Source organism: Acomys minous (genome assembly GCF_964271855.1).
Source record: "Acomys minous genome assembly, chromosome: 1".
NCBI classification, from domain to species: Eukaryota; Metazoa; Chordata; class Mammalia; order Rodentia; family Muridae; genus Acomys; species Acomys minous.
In genome coordinates, this window is record NC_140483.1 from 128,111,728 (window position 1) to 128,132,331 (window position 20,604).

The following is a 20,604-nucleotide window of genomic DNA, read 5'->3' on the forward strand; positions in this document are numbered from 1 at the left end:
CAAGACCCAGTGCAACTGGAGGTATATAGCAAGACCCAGTTCACAAACAGACAGACAGACAATACCCACAGAAAAACCTAGTGGTTCTAGGCTTGGAAATTTCTTCTGCCTCATGTCTTTCCCTGTGGTTTTTAAGTTACCCACTTAATCTTGCCAGTTTAGCTTATCCTTGAATGTAGTGAAGACAATATAGACAAGTTCTTTGCAGCTTCAACAAGAAAGGTCTTTATTCCCATTTCCAAAACCTTGGTTTTTTAAAAATTCCCTTTCAATTGAATGCCCTATTTTGATAATTATTAAAAGAAGAGTCAAACTAAGCCTTTACAGGTAATCTATTTTAAATGTGTCACACACACTTTGTTAATTATTGAAAATAGACCATATTTAATAGGCAGAACAAAAAGGGCGTCACAATTATATTTCAGAGCATCCATAATCCTGTAGGCAGAAACGTTGACAAACTGTTGAGTTTTCTCAATGGCAATGGATACAGAGAAGAAAATACGGCTTAAGAGAGAACTTGGATATTTCTGGGGAACAAATTTTTTAATTATTAATATAATTGGGGCAGGAATTTTTGTGTCCCCCAAAGGAGTACTGCAGTACTCTGGCATGAATGTGGGAATCTCCTTGTGTATTTGGGCTGCCTGTGCGGTGCTCTCCTTGATCACTGCTCTCTGCTTCGCAGAGGTCGGGATAACTTTCCCCTACACCGCGGCTCACTATTATTTTCTCAGGAGATGCTTTGGCCCCATGATGGCATTCCTAAGACTTTGGACCGCCTTTTTTCTGGGCCCAGGAGTAATTGCTAGCCAAGCTCTGCTACTTGCAGAGTACGGCATTCAGCCTTTCTATCCCAGTTGCTCTGCCCCGAATCTACCCAAAAAATGTCTGGCCTTGGCGGTGCTGTGGATTGTGGGGATTTTGAATTCTCGTGGTGTGAAGGAACTGTCATGGCTTCAGACAGTGAGCACAGTGCTGAAGCTAGGCATACTCGGCTTCATTTCCTTTAGCGGGGTGTTCATACTAGTGAGAGGGAAGAAGGAGAATATGCGAAGACTTCAGAATGCTTTTGACCACGAGGTTCCAGATGTCTCTCAGCTCATAGAAGCTATCTTCCAAGGATACTTTGCATTTTCTGGTGGGGCATGCTTTATGTATGTAGCAGGTAATGATCAATCTCGGGGAGAAAATGAAGCCATGGCTGATACATTGCATGTATGAAGTGAGCATATTTCATTGTTTATTGACTATCATCTTATAAAAGAGAATTTAATGATCTTCTATTTTTACTTCCTAAATCACCAGCTCTTAATTCTTTTTCATACTTAATCCATTTCAAACCTCTATGAAAACAATCAAGGAAACCAAATCTTCTCCTTTTCATATTATTTTCCTGGGGCCAGGAATATGAGGCCACTGATTAATGTAGTTTTCTTTCTGTTACTGTGTGGATGCTCAGATTTCCCTCCTGTGAAACTGTGGATCCTTGAAAAATATAAAACCAGACTATACTGCTGTGGTAAATGGCTGTGATACATGAGGGTGTGACTCACTCTTTTTATTCAATTATTTTTAGAATCACATTTTTTTTATTCTGAAAATTTCTTTCATGGATGAATGTGTGACTAGAGGCTCATATAATAATATAATTGGGAGATGGGGTAGGGGCGTAGCTCAGTAGTAGTAGAGCAGTTACGGACTATGCCTAGCACAAGCCCCTCCCTAAAGATTTTTATTATTATAAGTACCAATGCTCATGAGAGCCTAGCAGAGGCTCCCATCTCCTCACCCCTCACCATGGCCCTCTGGACACATGAAGTGAAATTTCTCCTGTAGCTTCATGACCTTTTGTTTACCATGGGAGTGCAGGGCTGCCAGTGTCTTGTGGGGCACTGCTTCCTTGCTCACTCTGAGAAGAGCACCATGCACTAGACTTTGCTTTGCACTTGCACCAGGCACTTTAGGGTTTTTGAACACAAGAGAATCATAATTGTCTTGATGGCTCTTGTGCACAATGTAATACTTTTCCCTTTAGAAACTTGTTCCTCCTCTTTTTGATTTCATGGTTGACCTCTATCTCTGAACTCTGCCTTCTTACCACCAGAGTCTCTTCTCTTTAATTATGTTACTCCCCCATCAACCTAAAAGTTACTTTGACAGCTTTCATTTTTCATGTTAAATATGAATGGGCTTGCCTCTTGAATAAACCTCCCATTATTTTCATGGATTCTTTCCCTGCTTCCTAACCATAGCAGCTATTTTCTCCTCCCCACACTTTCTCTTTAAATCTCTAAAATTGTTATTATGACTTAAGATTGGTATAGTTATTTATCTTAAAAACAAATAATTGTATAGGAATTTAATACTAGCCATAAAGAAATGATGTGGTAAAAGCAAGTTCAGTAGAAAAGACGTCAATTTAATTGTTACTATCTGCAAAGAACTAGCAATTTGAATAGAATAAAACCTTCCCAGCCTTAAAGAGTAAGAATGAAAACCAGAAACAGAGAGAGCACATGTAAGGCATGGCAGGAAATGACGAGAGACCATACAACTGCTTTCATTTGATGCCTTATGGCCTTGATAATGGGTAAGAATGTTCAAGCAAGTATAATGAGGAAAAGCATAGAATTGGGAATGGATGACTGGAGAATGTCAACTCTTCTGCAGTAGGTAGAAAAAATAAAACCAGTAAGAAAGCACAGAAGGCTTAAAGAATCATAAAGAATAAGCCCTCATATGTTCCCAAAAGAGGGGGCTTTCCACAAGCCTAAATGTTCCAGAAGTTGAGGAATCTGCGAAGAGATCAGAATGTTCTTCTTTGGTTAAGTGTGATATTAATGATGAGCTTTGTGGTTAAAAGTTAGTTTACATTGGGATAAAAAAATGAGTAAGAAAAGAAGGCTGGGTTAGTTCGCCTGAAGTTTGTGACTTAAACTGAGTGTGTGTATGTGTGTGTGTGTGTGTGTGTGTGTGTGTAAATAATTGAACGTGTGTGTGAGTGTGCACATGTGTGTATGTGTGCACATGTGTTTGTGTATCATTGTGTGCATGCTCATGTGTGCGCACACTCCTCAGAAAAGATATACTTTGAGGTAATTTTATCTTGTTTTGATGCTGGAGATGTTTTATCGTTATGTAATTAGATAAATTAGATAAAGAAAGGTCTACAACACTTAATAATCTGTAAACTAATGTAGAACTCCTTCCAAACAGCTGAAGGTAAATAAAAGTCTGTGGGAATTTCAGTGCATTCTGTCCCTGCACTCCATAAACCTATGTGTGGTGTATTACGCCTATAATATGATCACTTGAGAGGTGCAAGAGGATGATCAGTAATTCAAGGCCAGTTTGGCCTCATGATGGGTTCAGGACACTGTTTCAAAAGAAAAACCAAACCAAAAACCATTTACTTCTTCCCTGTCAAGTTAGTAGTTAGGATTTGGCAGTCTCTCAATGTGTATGGCAGAAGTTAATTTACTAAATAAGTTTTAAGATTTCTATGTAGCACTTCTATTTATGAAATATGATTTATCAGTATCTGATAAATAGTGTCAGAACAACTTGTCTTTCAAGATCAAAGCCCAAGGATATTTGCTGCCTGTTTGGCTGTTATTATAAAGTGTCACAATAATGACCTCTTATTATATAAGCCTCTTATAAATTAAATTATGATCTCTGTCATCTTTCTACAAACAAACTTTATAGTGAGAATAACTAAAAGGCCCAGAAGAAAATATAGTTAATTTTAAAAGTTGCTCTTTTGCTTGTTCCAAGCTTTAACTAATACCATAGCTATTAAAATAGCCTCTGTTGGGGGAGGCACAGGTGTGTGCTAGGGGTCAAATTTTGTCCTTCACATGTTAGGCAAGTGTTCTACTGCTGAGATATAATCCAGCCCAACAATAACCATTTTTAAAAGGTACTATGATTGGAATTTTGTTGCACCACAATTTCTTCCTTTGGTGATTTGAATAAAGTGTAGGCTCATATATTTGAATGCTCAGTCACCAGGGAATGAAACTGTTTGAAAGGATTAGAAGGATTGGGGGCTATGGCCTTGTTGGAGGAAGTGTGTTACTAGGTAGGCTTTGAGGTTTAGACCATGCCTGGCCTACTTCTCTCCCACTCCCTCTCTCTGCTTGTGGATCAAGACATAAAGACCTCAGCTACTGTTCCTGCACCATGCCTACTGATATGCTGCCATGTTGCCATGTTCTCTGCCTTGATAGCAATGGACAAACTGTCTGAAAATGTAAGCAAGCACCCAGGCAAATGCTTTCTTTTATAAGATTTGCCATGGTCATGATAATGGAACAGTGACTAAGCCCCTTCTAACAAAAGGCTAAACAATAAGAGGCCCACAAGCAGTAAGTAGCAAGCAGAATTCAAATTAGATCTGTATTCACTCCTTACTCTTTCTATAGCAGCTAGCTCCATGCTGGAAAAGAACTTCATTAGTGAGCTACATCTCCAAACTTGTTTTCTGTTTTGTTTTACAAAAGGATGGTTTATAAGGCTCCTTGATCCTTGACCAATGTTTGGTTGTGCATCTCAGCATCTGTTTTGGTCCACTGCTGTGTGGAGCCTCTCAGAGGACAGCTATGCTAGGCTCCTGATCATGAGCGTAGCAGATATCATTAATAGATAAATGGAAATGATGCAGTCCCATTTTTGAAACACGTAAAACTTTTATATAAGTTTAAGAAGTAATTTTTCCCAAGTCTAATTTTTTTATGTATTATAGGGGAGATGAAGAAACCCAGCAAAACAATTCCTAGAGCCATATTTACAGCGATGCCTCTGGTAACCATGGTGTATTTACTGGCTAATATTTCCTACCTGACAATTCTGTCACCCAGGGAAATTCTTTCTTCAGGTTTGTATACACAAATAGCAAAGACAGTTAATAAAATGCAGTTTTATGCACAATTAGAACAGTTTGCCAGTTGGGATGGCTGCACAGTCTTCATTATTCTATATAGAGACCCATTTATGATGTTGTAAAAACAGGATGGAGAAAGTATGGTTTGGTTTAAAAGGGAGATTCATTTTAACCATAATTATACATTTTCTGATAATGTGAAAAAGGTATGTATAATGCAGATGGATGACACAGATTCAAAACTGTTTGCATGACCTCAGGTGTAGTGATACTGCATAATCAGTAATTATGTTTATTAATACTTACACATGCTTGATTTTCAGTAATTCATGTGACAAATTTGAGATGAGGGATATTAACATCTGAATAAGTAAACACTAATAGTTAGTTGATGACTATAATCAATATTATTAATATTTAAATAGATATTTATCTCAAATTACTCCAAATTTTATGCTGACCAATGACCCTAAACATATTGAAACTTTGATTAAAGCCAAAGTTGAAGAATAAAGAACTAAAGAATATCCAAGGTGTGACACTACATGCCTGTGATCTAGAGCCTGCTAGAGTCCTTGAGAAGCTGAGGTTGGAGGATCTTTAGTTTAGAGAGACCTTTTTTGAAAAAGAAGTAAACAAGAAACTCTTAAAGAGAGATGCATAGCAGATTCAAGGGATAAAAAAAAATTTAAATGAAAAGCAGAGAAAATTGAAGACTAGCTGTTTTCTCATGCCAACATCACATCTCAAGTCATCACCTTCTGAGATAGATGTGTCGTATAGTAACATTGGACTAAGCAATATTGAGCAATTTCTTCTTGCTTTGATGACTATTTGATGGAGGTAAGTCTCCTTACTGACCTAGAACCACATGTTTATAAGGTATCATATGGTAATCTATTACACTGTATATTTTTCAAATGGTAAAATCAGGATGTTTAGGATTCCTAACTCCTCAAACATGATCATTTGTTTACTTAGGGAGACTTCAAAGCTCAGAGTAGGTTTAATATAAAAACTCCAGTGACTTGACTCAATTGCAATGTGACTACACCATAGAATGCTGCAAGGTAGCATCCCACACCAGATTTAATTCATCAAGGGTCTAGGTATCTTTGGCATGAGAGGTGAGATAGGACCAGGCTTCTGTGGGAACAAACCAAGTTCAACCCTGGACAAACGCACTGATTCACAAGCTACTTCAGAGCTGTCAGGGTTCATTTATAACAGTGCTTCTTAACCTCCCTAATGCTGAGACCAGTTAATCCAGTTCCTTATGTGTGGTACCCTCCAATCATAAAATTATTTTCATTCCTACTTCATACTGTAATGTTGCTACTGTTATGAATTGTAATGTAAATGTGTGATGTGCAGGATATCTGATATATGATTCCTGTGAAAGAGTCATTCAATTCCAAAGGGGTTGAAACCCACAGATTGCAAACCACTGGTTTATAATGGCAGCTATGATTGTGGTCAGGGCCACTTGCCAGTGACACTGAGGCTGTAGTTCAGGAATTCTGGCATTCTTTATGACTATATGACTATAGCTGGTGCTCTGGATATATTGATTATTAAAGAACTGTAAAATCTCTGGAATATCATATCAATTGCAACAATTTTGTAGCTATCACAATAGTTTTAAAGCTTGTATGAGAAACTCGGGAAGCTTCTACTGTTGTTTGTAATTTTGTTTTAATCACTGCCTTTTTCAGGCTTATAATCCTCAGACTTGATCTAAAATCTGAATTATTTCTTTAAAGCTTTAATACATGTACTTAGACTGCTTTAGAAATTCAAGTTGAGAAAATAATCAGAACTATATATAAAAGTGTAACTTTAGGGAAGGCCATCTTATTATCAGTATTAAAAGCCATCAACATATCCAATAAGTTTGCATTATTCAGCTAAGTTCTATGTAATAGACCATCCTGGGTTTTTGCTTAAAAATTTAAATTGCATGTTATTTACTTATTTTGTGTGCATATGCATGTGCATCGTGTTGCACATGTGGAGGTCAAAGAACAACTTCCAAAAGTTGACTCTCTCTTTCTGCCATGTGAGTTGCAGGGTTGGAAGTCAGGTCTTCAGATGTGGCAGCACAACAAGCACTTTACCTATGTTGTTTCCTCCCTGACGCAACTCTGAGGTTTTTTTTTTTTTAAAGAAGGTCATATTGTCCATTAAGTGATGGACACTGAAAGGGACAATGTTTATGATGGTTTAGTGATGGAAAAAGCTCTATGCTTTCACGCAGAACAGAAAGGCACCAGTGAAAAATGGTACTCAGCTGGGATGAGCCTGTGAGTGACTTTTTTTTCTTTATGGGGTGCATGATTTATATAACTACAGAGATGGTTACAAACCAATGAGGTAAGCTCCAGAGAGTTAGTAATTTGAATGGCTGGAGGCATGCTTTCAATCAATGACATAGAGATATTCCAAGAGAATATGGGATTTTTATAATATAGTGTGAATTGTTGCAACATTTTATTTGAGGCACTTTGCAATCTGTGATAATACAAGTTTCTGAGGCTTATATAGAAAAGAAAGCAGGCAGTCACATGTAAGGTATTTAATTTGTAGATGTCCAATCTCTGAAATGAAGTTCTTTTTTTAAAACCCCTCTTTTAAATTAAAAAAACTCTTATTTATTTTTATTTCATGTGCATTGTTGTTTTGCGTGTATGTGTGTTGGTGTGAGGCTGTTGGAGTCTCTGGAATTGGAGTTACAGATGATTGTGGGTGCTGAGACCTGAGCCCGGGTCCTCTGGAAGAGCAACCAGTGCTCTTAACCATTGAACTCTCTCCAGCTCAAAAAAAAAAAAAAAAAGTTCATAATCTGGGGTTGGAGGTGCATGCTTTTAATTTTATCCCTTTTGAGGTGGAGGCAGGTGGATCTCTATGAGTTGGAATTAAATAATGATGTTATAGAAAAGGCATGTGGGTTATTTGCCTTCAAAAAGTTCCTGGTCCTTTGGGAAAGACATAAAATCAACCATTCCTCCTCCTCTTCCTCCTCCTCCTCCTCCTCCTCCTCCTCCTCCTCCTCTTCTTCTTCTTCTTCTTCTTCTTCTTCTTTTGTTTGTTTTTTGAGACAGGGTTTCTCTGTGTAGCCTTGGCTGTCCTGGACTCACATTGTAGAGCAAGCTGGCCTTGAACTCACAGCGATCCACCTGCCTCTGCCTCATGAGTGCTGCGATTAAAGGTGTGTGCTACCACGCTTGGCTAAAACCAACCTTTCACGCAGTACGGTGAGCTGAAATAGGTACAAGCCCAAATAATACTTAAATGTGAAAAAGGAAGTAACAAAGTTCCCTTCATATATATATGTTTATATTTAAGAGTTTATGTTATGTCTTTGAAATCTTATTGTATAAAGATTTATCATCAGATTCTCTTTCTTAATACATCTCTTTTTGTGTGCTTTTTCCTCTGCAGATGCTGTGGCTCTTACCTGGACTGACAGGGTCATCCCCCAGTTCACATGGACTGTTCCTTTTGCTATCTCTGCTTCGTTGTTTAGCAACCTTGTGATTAATGTATTGGAGACAGCAAGAATAACATATATTGCAAGCCACCAAGGCCAGCTGCCACTGGTGCTTGGTACCCTTAATGTTCACTCCTCACCCTTCCTAGCTGTGCTTCTAGATGTCTGTGTGGGATCCGTTGCAATTATCTTAACAAATCTACTTGACCTGATAAACTATCTCTATTATGTTGGTTCTCTTTGGACTTTCTTAACTATTTTAGGAATCTTGAAACTAAGGTACCAGGACCCTAATCTACACAGACCATATAAGGTAAAGATAAATACATTTGTTCCATTTGAAATAAGACAAATGACTGTGTATTTGAAGAGTATATTCAGAGAGCCAAATGCAGATGTGTTACTCAGGAAATTGAGAAGCAAATATAGAGACTGGACTGCATTTTCATGGTGAATAGGTTTTACTTACTATGAAATCTCAAAGGTTCAATGTAAGGATTTGTTAGTGAGAAAGGCAGGTGTATTGGGGTGGTGGAACAGACCATTGGAGGTCATTTGACCTGAGGTTGCCTAGCTGACTAATATAGCTATTACACACACTGTGTCTTTTACAGTAAAGACAGATATAGCAAATGATAGACAGGAGACAGAAAGTCAAGTCATAGATGATATTTACTGTCCTGAAATATTAGCTTATTTACTTAGATCATAAACGGATTCCTTCTCAACTTTTTGTTTATAAACTTGAGGGGAGAAAATATGGCATGGATAAGGAGAGCATTCTTTCATAACAGGATATTATTGGGGGGCAGAGCCTTTGTACATACTGGAATAGTCTTGATTGGCTGGCAGCATGTTCACAGCTTTGCTGTAGAATCTCCTGTTCTAGGAAAGTTAGATACCACTTCCTGTTTATATCCATACTAGAGAAGAGGAAATGGGTTTATAGAAGGTATGCCACTTGTCAAAGCTCATATAGCACAAAATAAAGCCAATATCCAAATATCAGCAGTCTCTTTAGAGAGTTTGACTCTCGCTAAGTATAAAATATAAGAACCTAGAGTGAAAGGAAGTGATGTCATCATTACCAACTTTGTTGATTTACCACTATCTTTTCTTTTCAGTCTTCCCTTCTGTTTCGTTCATTCAGCCATCACAAAGCTCTTGGATATTTGAGGACACATTGAGGCGTGACTTTATTTCAAGTACCTTGTTAGGATCTCTTCTCTGGATACTGAAATAAATTTGACTCGGTCCTCATTCTTAGGCAGGGTGTCACCTATTTGGACACTCAGTGAATAGTAACCAATACACTGACAGTGACAACCAGAGGATGATCAGAGAGGGCCCATATGTATCTAGTATAATGCTAGTATAAGGTGCTCCTCATCTGCTTGGAGTACCTTCCTGGGAGGTCCTGTCCTCTGAATTTCACATCTGTATACTTTTAAAATCCTTTGCTTCTTTGTTGTTTTCTGAGTCAAGCTTATACCGTGGATAGGCACATTGCAGAGAGGTCATGCATTTTTATAGACTTGAAGCACATCAAGAAATACAAGGTAATCATTAAGAGTTGGGCTCATGTCTAGTTCCTCATATCCTTTTCTAAGCTTGCTTTCATTTCACTGCTGACACATCTTTCCTATCTACAATAAACACAGTTAATGTTTGCCTCCTCAGAATCTTGTGCGTATTATATAAGTGAACGTATGCAAAAATCCAGGGCATGACATTAATAGCTATCATTACATTATTATTATTTGAGTTATCTTTGCTTTAAAAGGATGGTAAGGGCAACTTTAAGAACAAATGGTTAAATATTTCTTATCTGACATTATGAATGCTCATATCTTTCCCTCAAGTATTTGACAAAAATAATGATCTATGAGGTGGTGAGTTATTTTTCTTAACGGCCTTTAAATAATTAAAAGGAAACTGTTACTTAAGACTCAACTGAATAACACTCTCATTAAAAAGTTTCATAATTTCAACTAGCTATATCATACAATTTGAGATAGATTCATGTTTTCTACATATATCTCAGAATTGATTGCCTAGAGCCAGATGGTATATGTCTATAATTCAAGTTAATTTAGACACTTTTGGGAACCTGAGGCAGGAAAACTATGAGTTCAAGGCCAACCTGAGCTACTTAGTGGGATCCTTGAGGGAAAAAAAAACTCAGGGTAATGTTGTAATGTTAGGTGTTGCATGTTTATATTTCTAGCATAATCCAGGTACCTAGGATGAATCTTTAGGATCTGGCCAAAACAAAAATAGGATTATTTCAGACAAAGAATTTGCTCTTCCTTTTGTTCCTTTGTTAGTATGTGAGACCTATGCAATCCTAATAGTTAACTGTTGATAATAACTCGGTTAACAGAGGGTTAAAAGAAGTTTTTCTCTTAACTTGCTCACCCATTTAAAATAATGTCTAGGGCAGATTGCCTGGAGCCCCAGTGGGTGTATCTAGACGCTCCTTTTGAATATGTTCGTACCACCGGTGCCTGCAGGTGACCATACTATTCGGCATCTGCTTCTGACTATCTCCACTCAGGAAGAATCAAAACTAGATTCTGATGAGTCCCCAGCCAGCACCTTCCCTGAGGAATCTCCAGCATTTCCTTTCACTGTGACATTCTGAGTCCTGACAAAATTGACCTAACACAAAGACTGACTTAGCCCAGTTTCTATCATCAGCTTCACATGATTTTTACTTTCGTGAACATTCAGCCGTCACATGTGGATTTTTACATCTAATTACTTTCTTCAATGTTATGTTTCCATTCCAGGTGTTTTTACCGTTAATACTGTTAGCCCTGGCCATCACCCTGTGCTTGGTTTTGATTCCCCTGGTCAAGTCTCCAAAGATGCACTACATCTATGTGTTCCTCTTCCTCCTCAGTGGACTGCTGTTGTATGTGCCATTTATACACTTTAAAGTGAAGCTGGTGTGGTTTCAAAAGTTGACTTGCTTTCTGCAGCTGCTGTTTAATATTTGCATCCCTGATGCATCTGATGATCCCATATGGGAAGTAGAAAACTGAAAAAGAATAGCCTTTTATAACTGCTGCACGTTCCAGACAAAGGTCAAGTGGAAGCTAGGCCAGTAAAGATGGCAAAGATGGAAACTGAAATGGTGGATAGAAAAGTACCCAGGGAGTTCCTGGTTTTCAAATGGCGAACAGAGTGGCTGGAGAGATGGCTCTGCTGTTAAGGGCACCAGTTGCTCTTTCAGAGGACTGGAGTTCAATTCCCAGACCACATTATCTGTAACTCTGGTCACAGAGGATCCAGTATTCTCTTCTGGATTCTGCAGGCAGTGCACCCATATGGTGTACAGCTATACGTGTAGGCAAAACACCCATACACATTTGCAAAAGAAAAATAGAAAAGAAAGTGTTACACACAACCAATCTCTGCTTCAATAAAAAAAAAATTCCTCCTTGTGTAGCGTCACATATTAATGACGCCTTTCTCAGTCTGTTTACCTCATCTATTTCCCACTTAATGTGTCCTTATAATAAAGGTTAATGATTGAAAATAAACATTCTCTCATAGTTTTAATTTTTCAGTAGCACAACAAAACAAAACAAAACAACCTTAATAGGTATTTTTGTTGTTGTTTTGTTTATTTTAGAGACAGGAGCTCACGTTAGTGCAAGCTGGCTTGAGGTCACAGCACTCCCCCTGCCTCAGCCTTTCCTAGCAGTAGACTGACAGGGTGAGCCTCTTTTCAGTTCCTGCAGCTCCTCACTGATGGGATGGGATCTGAAAGTTAAGAGAAACCCCTTTTTTCTCCAAGTTGGTTTTGGCCAGTGTTTTTTCACAGGAACAGAAAAAAAAAAAACTAGTACAGACTGATATAGACACATTTACCAAGCTTTTCACCTTCAAACTAAAAGTATTTTAACTAGTAAAAGTGGCCAAATATAGTGTTCTTAGGGGCCATGTTAGCTATCTTTCCTGTTGTTGTGATAAAATACCCTGGCAAATGTAGTTTCAGGAAGAAAGGGCTTATTTTGGCTTCAGTGCTAGAGGGTTCATTGGACAGGAAGACAATGAAATAGGCAGAATGTATGGTGGCAGGAACAAGATGCTGCCTGTCACAGTTGCTGTCTGGGAAGTAGGATGTGAACAGAAGCGAGGCCATCCCACAGAGCCCCAAAACTGGTTCCTAGTAACCCTTTGCATCCAGCAAGACTCCACCCTATGAAGGTTTCACAAGGCTCCCAAACAGTACTTGGGAACCAAGTGCTCAAACCCTTGAGCCTCTGGAGGCATTTCACAGTCAAACACAACAGCATGTAGATTGGCCTTTATGCTCCTGAATTTTCTTTCTTCCTTTGTCTTTCTTTCTTTTTTCATTCATTCATTCATTCTTTGGATGAGTATCACTGTGTACCCTAGGCTGCCCTCATACTCAGAATACCCCTATCTCAGCTTCCCAAGATCTGAGACTACAGTCATAAGCCTAGCTTTAAATAGGCTTTCTTAAAATGAGAATTAAATGAAGTAATAGACTAAACATTAAAAGAGAGTCAGTAATTGGCACATGATAAATATCAAATTTTATGTTAAAAATTAAGCCCCTATATTATTTTATTTATTTATTTTAAATAACCATACTAGTAACACCCATGATTTAGCCCAAGGAGTGTCAAGAGTATGTAGTGACTATTTGTTATTCAAAATTGCTAGAAGCAAAACAGGCATAGTACCCAAATGAATGTTGTGGAAAACTCAACAACTTAAGATAGCAAGGAGAATGCTAGGACATAAACTTTCCACAAAACACTGTGTTTTGCTGAGAACATGCTCTGTTGTACCATGAGAAGTCCCTGGAGCCCCTTGTAGGAAAGCTCTTTGAATTGGATTAAGGTTAGAGCTTGTCTCACCTTGTCTGGAGCTTTATGTAATAATATTGCATACTTATCTAGTATAAAATTTCAATTTATGTAAAACACGTTCAGTACCTTGCCATAAACAGAACTCATTAAAACAACAAAATGTACTAGGACAAGGTGTTCCTCATAAAAACCAGTGATTTCTGTAATTCTCTTCTTTTTCTGAGTCTCAAGGCTCTTACTGAGCACAAGCAGAATTCCACCTAGAATTTCATTGACTGCTGATTCCAATCTTATCACAACAGCTTTGTACTTTTAAAGGAAAAACGTATCGCTGAAAGATAATATTTTCTTTTGCTTACAGGAAATATGCACAATGGGTTGTTTTGTTTTTGTTTTTGTTTTTGTTTTTGTTTTTTTGTTTTTGTTTTTGTTTTTACTGGCTTACATACTTTCTGACGTCATACCTGCACTCAAAGCCCATTCTCCTTTTGGAGTTTTTAAAAAGCTGGATGGCAAGTGCAGCAGATGTTGTACTTTATGAAGCACAGCCCAACTCCTGTGAGACTGTCTTCTGGAATGAGCAGGGCAGCCTCACACATGTTAGGCCAACAACATGGCTGCCTAAAAAGATCTGAAGGTGTACAACAACCAACATGCAAACTAACTAGAGGAGGGACATCTCATGGGGTCCAACCCCCTAGATGAAGAACTACACGCGACTGAGAAATGCTGAGAACTTGAGAAATAGCCTTCCCTAGGAAGATTTCCACTAAGTGACGATTGCATACCAAGTAGTCAGCTCTGAAATCATTCATGTACCAGTGACAATAAAGAGACAGAATAGGTTGTACTTGTACATTCAGGCACATCTATCTATTATCTATCTATCTATCTATCTATCTATCTATCTATCTATCTATCTATCATCTATCATCAGTTTATTTATCAGCTATCATCGATCTATCCATCCGTCTACCTATCATCTTCTCTCTCTCTCTTTGTCTCTTTCTCCTATCTGTCTATTTATCATCTATCTATCATACGTCTATTTATTTATCATCTATCTGTCATGTATTCATCCATCATCTATCTACTTATCCTTTTGTAAACAAGAGGGGCCATGATTTTGAGAGGAAGTGGCAGGGGCATATTGGAGGGATTAAAAGGATGAAAGAGAAGGGGAAATCATACAATTATATTTTATTAAAAACAATCTGTAGCTGGAGTCTTTGTGATGTTTTTGATGCTTAGTCAGCAGAAAGTTACTTAAAGTGACATAAAGCAATTACTATACCTGTGCAAAGCCCTCTGGAAAGGAGTAGATGAGTTCTTTTTAAATATTGTGAGCTGAAGGCTGGATCTTAGAGGTAGGCTTTGAAGGAATTAACATTGTAGCTCCTTTCATTGCTCCTCAGGAAAACTTGAAAGATTAAGGGCATTTAACTCTGGTTGAGGGGAAACGCTGTTCATGAAACAATACTATTGAACAGGCACAGTCACACTGTTAATGACACTCTGGTATGCTTGCAGATGGGAGCCTAGCATAGCTGTCCTCTGAGAGGCCCCACCTAGCAACAGATTGAAACAGATGCTAAGATTCCCAGCCAGCATTAGGGGGAATACATGAAGACTTGTAGAAGACTGGGAGGAAGGATAGAAGGAGCCAGAGGGAACAGGAGCTCCACCAGAAGGCCAACTGAGCCAACTACCCTGAGCCCAGGGGGCCTTGGCAGAGACTGAAATACCAACCAAGGATTATGTATGGACTAGACCTAGGCCCCCTACACATATGTACTCAGTGGGCAGCTCAGGCTTCACGTTTGTCCTCTAGTAAGAGGTGCAGGGTCTATCTCTGACAAGGACTTCCTTGCATGCTTTTCTTTCACTTTCCCCTGATGGCACTGCATTGTCAGGCCACCATGGTAGAGGGTGAATTTAGTTCTGATGTAATTTCATGTGCTGGTATGGGTAGGTGGTAGTGGTGGGAGGCTTCCCTTTTCTGACGGCTAGGGGAGGGGAAGTACAAGGAAGAGGGAGAGAAAGTGGGATTGGGAGGATAATATAGAGGGGGTTATGATTGGAATACAAAGTGAATAAATAAATTAATTAATTAAAAATTAAAAATATAGAAAAGACAAGACACAGTCATTGAGTACCAAGAGTCCCAAGGGACTTTGAGGTTTTTCTACACTGTGACGTATACCAGGAATTTCTCCTCTCTCTCTCTCTCTCTCTCTCTCTCTCTCTCTCTCTCTCTCTCTCTCTCTCTCTCTCTCCCTCTGTCTCAGAGAAGGACCTTGCTATGTTGCCCAGGGTCATATGGCAGAAGACAAGGGTGCCCACTCTCTCCACTTATTCAATATGCTGTGTATTTTAAATAAAATTTTATAAGTGCTTATAAGATAGATAAATTCACAGGGGCAAAATGTCCCACTCTACCTCTCAAATCACAGTGGTTTAAATCTCATTTTTGAGGAATTTCTCCCCACAATCTTCTTGAAATGTCCACAGTTTGGAATCACAACCACAAGGCACTTGATGTCACAATTCGGACAGGTCTTCTTATTAAGCAGACCCTTCATTTGCATATGTGGCATTTAGAAAGATGTACCTGCAATGTCAAGGATGTTTAACCACAAAGATGCATTCTATCCAAGAGACAAAGCATCCAAGATAAAGCTGTAGTTTTCCTCAGTGTCTTGTATCTAATTCCTTGTCTATCTACTCTCACTGTCTGCAGCAAAAAATAAGCAAAAAGATAAATTATAAAGTAAGTTGTGAAACTGTCTGAGAAAACTATTACTCACTCATCTTGTGTCCTGTTCTGATGCACAACACTGTCTTCTTTCCTGGTCTGAAATTTGACAGCATATATGTATGTGTGTATGTATGTAATGTATGTATGTATCACCATATTGTGACTAAGTGCTGTATATCATATATTTGTTTGTAACTTGCCACCTGGAATGCTCTGTCTGCTCCCAAAAGGGTGGTCACTGGAGTCCTTTCTTGAAATATATTCTCTAAGCTATAGTTAGCCAGTCTAATAAACTCAGTCCAGTTGCAACATGACTCAGCCCAAACATGGAAATATATATGGCACATGCATCCATCTTCTTATTTATGATTGCAAGATTCTAAAACGAAGAGATACATTTTGTTAAGAAAGCATAGTTTTCAAAATGGCGAAACTTATGAAATTTAAACATATGTAAAATGAATGTGTATTAAATGTAGGCTCAATTTTCTCAACAAATATATTTTATTACAAACTTATTAACTGAGAGCATCTCACTTATAACCCAACTAACCTAAACAATAGGAAAAGGAGGTTAAAGAATACAATAACAAAACCGAAAGGATATCAGTTCTGAGCATTGATTCTCCTGGCATAATTAGCAGGATTTCTTCTGCTGGAACCTGGAGCAATGAGAACCTGGAACCTCAGCTGGAACCCGGAGCCCCCAAAGCCTTCCCTCGAGAGGTTCTCTCTAGGAGCATCTCAAAGAACAATGAACAGCCAAAACTATCCCAAGTCTCGAAAAGGCCCCACCTCTTCCTTTTGCTCACGTTTATACCTCCTCTCAGAATTGGTTCAAGGATGTTTTTCAGCTGGTTAACAACCAATCTCCTACACATAATGGTTTGACTTCTAAGGGGATAAACATCACCTGCTCTCTCACAAGTCTTTTTCTCATCCCTCAATTGTGATCTAAACAAAAACATTTTTATCTCTTCTTCATCTGCCCCTTTTATTAAATAAAATATACTATATACAGCAAAATAAGAATTATCCCTTAAGTCACATTTATAAGGACCAGTCCATTTGTAGTTAACAATTTTTAAGACATTATTTCACTATCTCCCCTATGCTACTGTTTCTTATCCTAATGTCTAAAGTTTTTTCTTTTTTAAATTAAACTTATATTAATACTATGGCTATCTAGTCTTAAACCTCATCAGAGACCCCAGAATGAAAAACTATCTAACATGAAAGAGGTGCAGGTAAGCAACATCCAAAAGTATTGACAGGACAGAGAGCTGACTGTCTTGACAGTCACAAATTCCTCTCCATAGTTGGGGCGTCCAGTCTTCAGCCAGCCAGACCAAAGCATCTGACAGACTGCTTCTGGACTGTCATAAGTTTCTCTCCATCATAGGTGCATCCTGCCTTCAGCCAGCCAGGCTGAAGCATCTCACAGACTGCTGTAAAGCAGAAATCCTGAAGGACTGGCCCACCTAATCTCTGCAAGGCTGGGCAGCCAATTTCTCAGTGTCAGCCTTGATCATAGTAGATGGTCATTCTGTCATCAGCAGGAGAGATAAGCAAAGTTCCTCAGACCAGTGGCTATCTGCCACTATCATTTCTTGATGCCTGTGTAATTGGACTGGAGGTGCTGCAAGGAACGGATGTGTCTGTCATAAAAGTTGTTTATTATTAAATGCCATTTTCTGTGGATCTCTAAAGTGTTTGAAGATTATTCTATCTAGTCTACCCATCATCTATCTATTCCTTTGAAAACATACAAAAAACTAAAGCTTATCATATAATTAAGTAATTTAGTATCTAGTAAGATTTATAAGTGACCAACTACCAATTTCTATCTCTGACTATCCTGAACAAGTGATAACAGCTATTTTTCACCTTTTCAAATAAGTTGTACATGTATAATACATTAAATAAATGTCAAACAAAATGATCTTAAGTTTCTACCAACATGCAATATACAATTTAAGTTTCCATTAACATCCCATATACAATACATAAAGCAAAAGTTAAAAAAGGAAAAAATCTTAAATTTCCACCAATCTACAATTAAAGAATGTGCTTATATCACCAGTTAATTGGAAAACTGTTAAGATGTTAAAACTTATTCAAGGTGTGTGTGTGTGTGTGTGTGTGTGTGTGTGTGTGTTCCTGAAACAGTGTCTTACCTTTTAGTCTAGGCTACTCTCAGACTCACTATCTTCCTAACCAACCATCCCACTGGCATGTCAAGTATGTATTATTGTGATATTTGAGCTTTGAATACAAAGTGGGATACAATGAATTTGTATTGACATTGTGTTATTCCAGCTTTTATTACTGTGCTAAAATATCCAAAGCAGGCCATCTACTAACAAGAGTTTTGTGGAGAGCCACAGATAGCAGCGCCTCCTGCTGCTTCCCCGGTGCAATGCACCCCTTTTGCACATGCGCAGTGAGCCCCTTTATGCACACGCACAGTGAGTAAACCTTATGCACATGCGCAGTGAGCAAGCCCCTTATGCGCATGCCTGAAGGCATAGCGTGAGGTGGCGTGATCCGAACGCACCAACCAGGAGCGACAACATGGCAGTCTCTGATAGGACCAGGCACACTATAAAGGTTCTGTGGGAGCTTTTCCCGGGGTCACTCCGGTAGTCCAGGATCCTGAGTAAAACTGCAGCAAGAAGAGTTCCTGGTGTTGGTGTCTTTCCTGCTGGTTGGGGGCGGCATCGACATTTTGGTGGCCCGTATGGGGAATCTCAGAACTCGCAGCAGCCAGGGCAGCTAGCTGGTAAGGTCCCGGTCAGTGGGACATAATTGTTAAGTTCTCAGGTTTTGAGACAATAAAGTTCCGGGACTCAGACAAAATGGGGAATTATATTTTGGGGAAAGTGAAAGAGGAACGGTTTGAAAGGGACGATTCTGGCCCCGAGGACGAAGAATTAGAGGAGTTGGCTGAACAGCTAGATAGCATTATACCAAAAAAGAAGGGGATCATGATTACGCAGCCTTCAGCTCCTGAACTAGAACCACCTAAATCTCCAGGTGGAATAAGACCCCTGCCCCATATACCAGGGGGAGGTAGGTCTGCCCGTCCTGAGGTATGGAGGCAATTTCATTTGCAAAATGCCCCTCATTGTTACTCAGATTTTCAGAATGCACAAGGGAATCGTTATCACGAACCCTTGGATTTTAAAATTGTCCAAAGACTGGCTGAGTCTGTTCATGCTTATGGCACGACCACAGCCTTTGTTATGGCACAGTTGGAATCCCTAGGGAGATATTGCATGACACCCTCAGATTGGCAAAATTTAGCACGAGCCTGCCTTTCACCTGGCGCCTATTTAGATTGGAAAGCTTATTACATTGAGTTCTCAGCTGAGCAGGCAACTGCCAATGCAGCTAACGGACAACCGGCATGGGACCAGGATATGCTTATGGGGCAGGGATGTTTCGCTAACCATCAGACAGGATATCCGGTGCAAGTTTTTGAGCAAATTAATTTTATTGGCACAAGGGCATGGAAAGCCCTTCCTAAATGAGGGGAAGTATCTGGAAATCTCACAAAAATTATTCAAGGAGGCAATGAAATATTTGCCGACTTTGTGGCCAGATTAGTTGATGCTGCTGGAAAGATCTTCGGTGACCCAGATACTGCAATGCCTTTGATAAAACAACTTATTTTTGAGCAGTGTACCAAGGAGTGTAGACAAGCTATAAATCCATACAAACATAAATCTTTAGATGTGTGGTTAAAGATCTGCAGAGAGATAGGAGGACCATTATCAAATGCAGGATTGGCTGCAGCCATGATGCAGGCAGCCCAAAGAAGGAATAGAAATGGAATTACTGGTCCTCAAAATTGCTTCAAGTGCAGCAAAGAAGGACATTTCAGATGCCAGTATCCCAGGGGGATTAATCAGACTAGTCAAAATCCTCCTCCATGTAGGCCTGGCCTCTGTCCCGAATGCAGTAAAGGAAATCATTGGGCTAATGAATGCCAGTCAGAAAAAGACATTAATGGTCAAACACTAGCAGCAGGATTTAGGGGAGCATGGCCAAAAAACGGGACACGGGGCCCTCATCCTCAGGGCCCTCAAATATATGGGGCAACGGAGGAGACCAGAGCTCCAGAACAGTGGCCGCGTCTGCGTTCTCCCGTAGAATGGCAACGCCCCAGAGAGCCACTAGAGAGAGGGCAGGCCTCGATCTCTGTTCCACCACCAGACTCCACTACTGACCCCACAAATGGGGCCTCAGTTGGTGGCCACTGATTTCACTGGCCCTCTACCAAAAGACACAGTGGGACTACTAATTGGCCGTAGTTCTACTACATTGCAAGGCCTTATTATTCATCCCAGTGTAATTGATTCAGATTATGCAGGCACTGTAAAAATTATGATCTCATCGTGGGGTGAGCGCTACAGGAAGAGGGAAAGACTTTGGGCCTGGCTTTAGGCCTGAAGACTTTAGAGCCTGACTCCAAGGCTCAAAGCCCATCCCTAGTGATTCACTTCCTTTAACAAGGTTACACAAAAGGCCACACCTCCTAATCCCTGTAAAGTAGTTCTGCAATAACCAAGCATTCAAGTGTATGAGCCTATGAAAGGCATTGCTGTTCAAACCA

General features: G+C 39.3%; 1 protein-coding gene across 4 annotated transcripts in view; it reads left to right on the forward strand.

The window, feature by feature from the left end:
• Positions 1-404: 404 nt before the first annotated feature.
• LOC311604363 (solute carrier family 7 member 13-like) overlaps positions 405-20,604 on the forward strand; it is a 136,184-nt gene continuing 115,984 nt past the window's right edge. For 2 of the 4 annotated variants that reach the window (XR_014781462.1, XR_014781463.1), the window contains exons 1-4: positions 405-1,168; positions 4,751-4,882; positions 8,330-8,691; positions 11,171-11,833. Coding sequence is in view for 2 of the 4 variants with exons in the window: in XM_084794156.1 (XP_084650282.1) it covers positions 478-1,168; positions 4,751-4,882; positions 8,330-8,691; positions 11,171-11,425 (1,440 nt within the window). In the remaining 2 variants the exon portion in view is untranslated. Of the gene's footprint in view, positions 1,169-4,750; positions 4,883-8,329; positions 8,692-11,170; positions 11,927-20,604 lie in introns of those variants that run through there. The other 2 variants (XM_084794156.1, XM_084794157.1) reach the window with 2 other exon arrangements.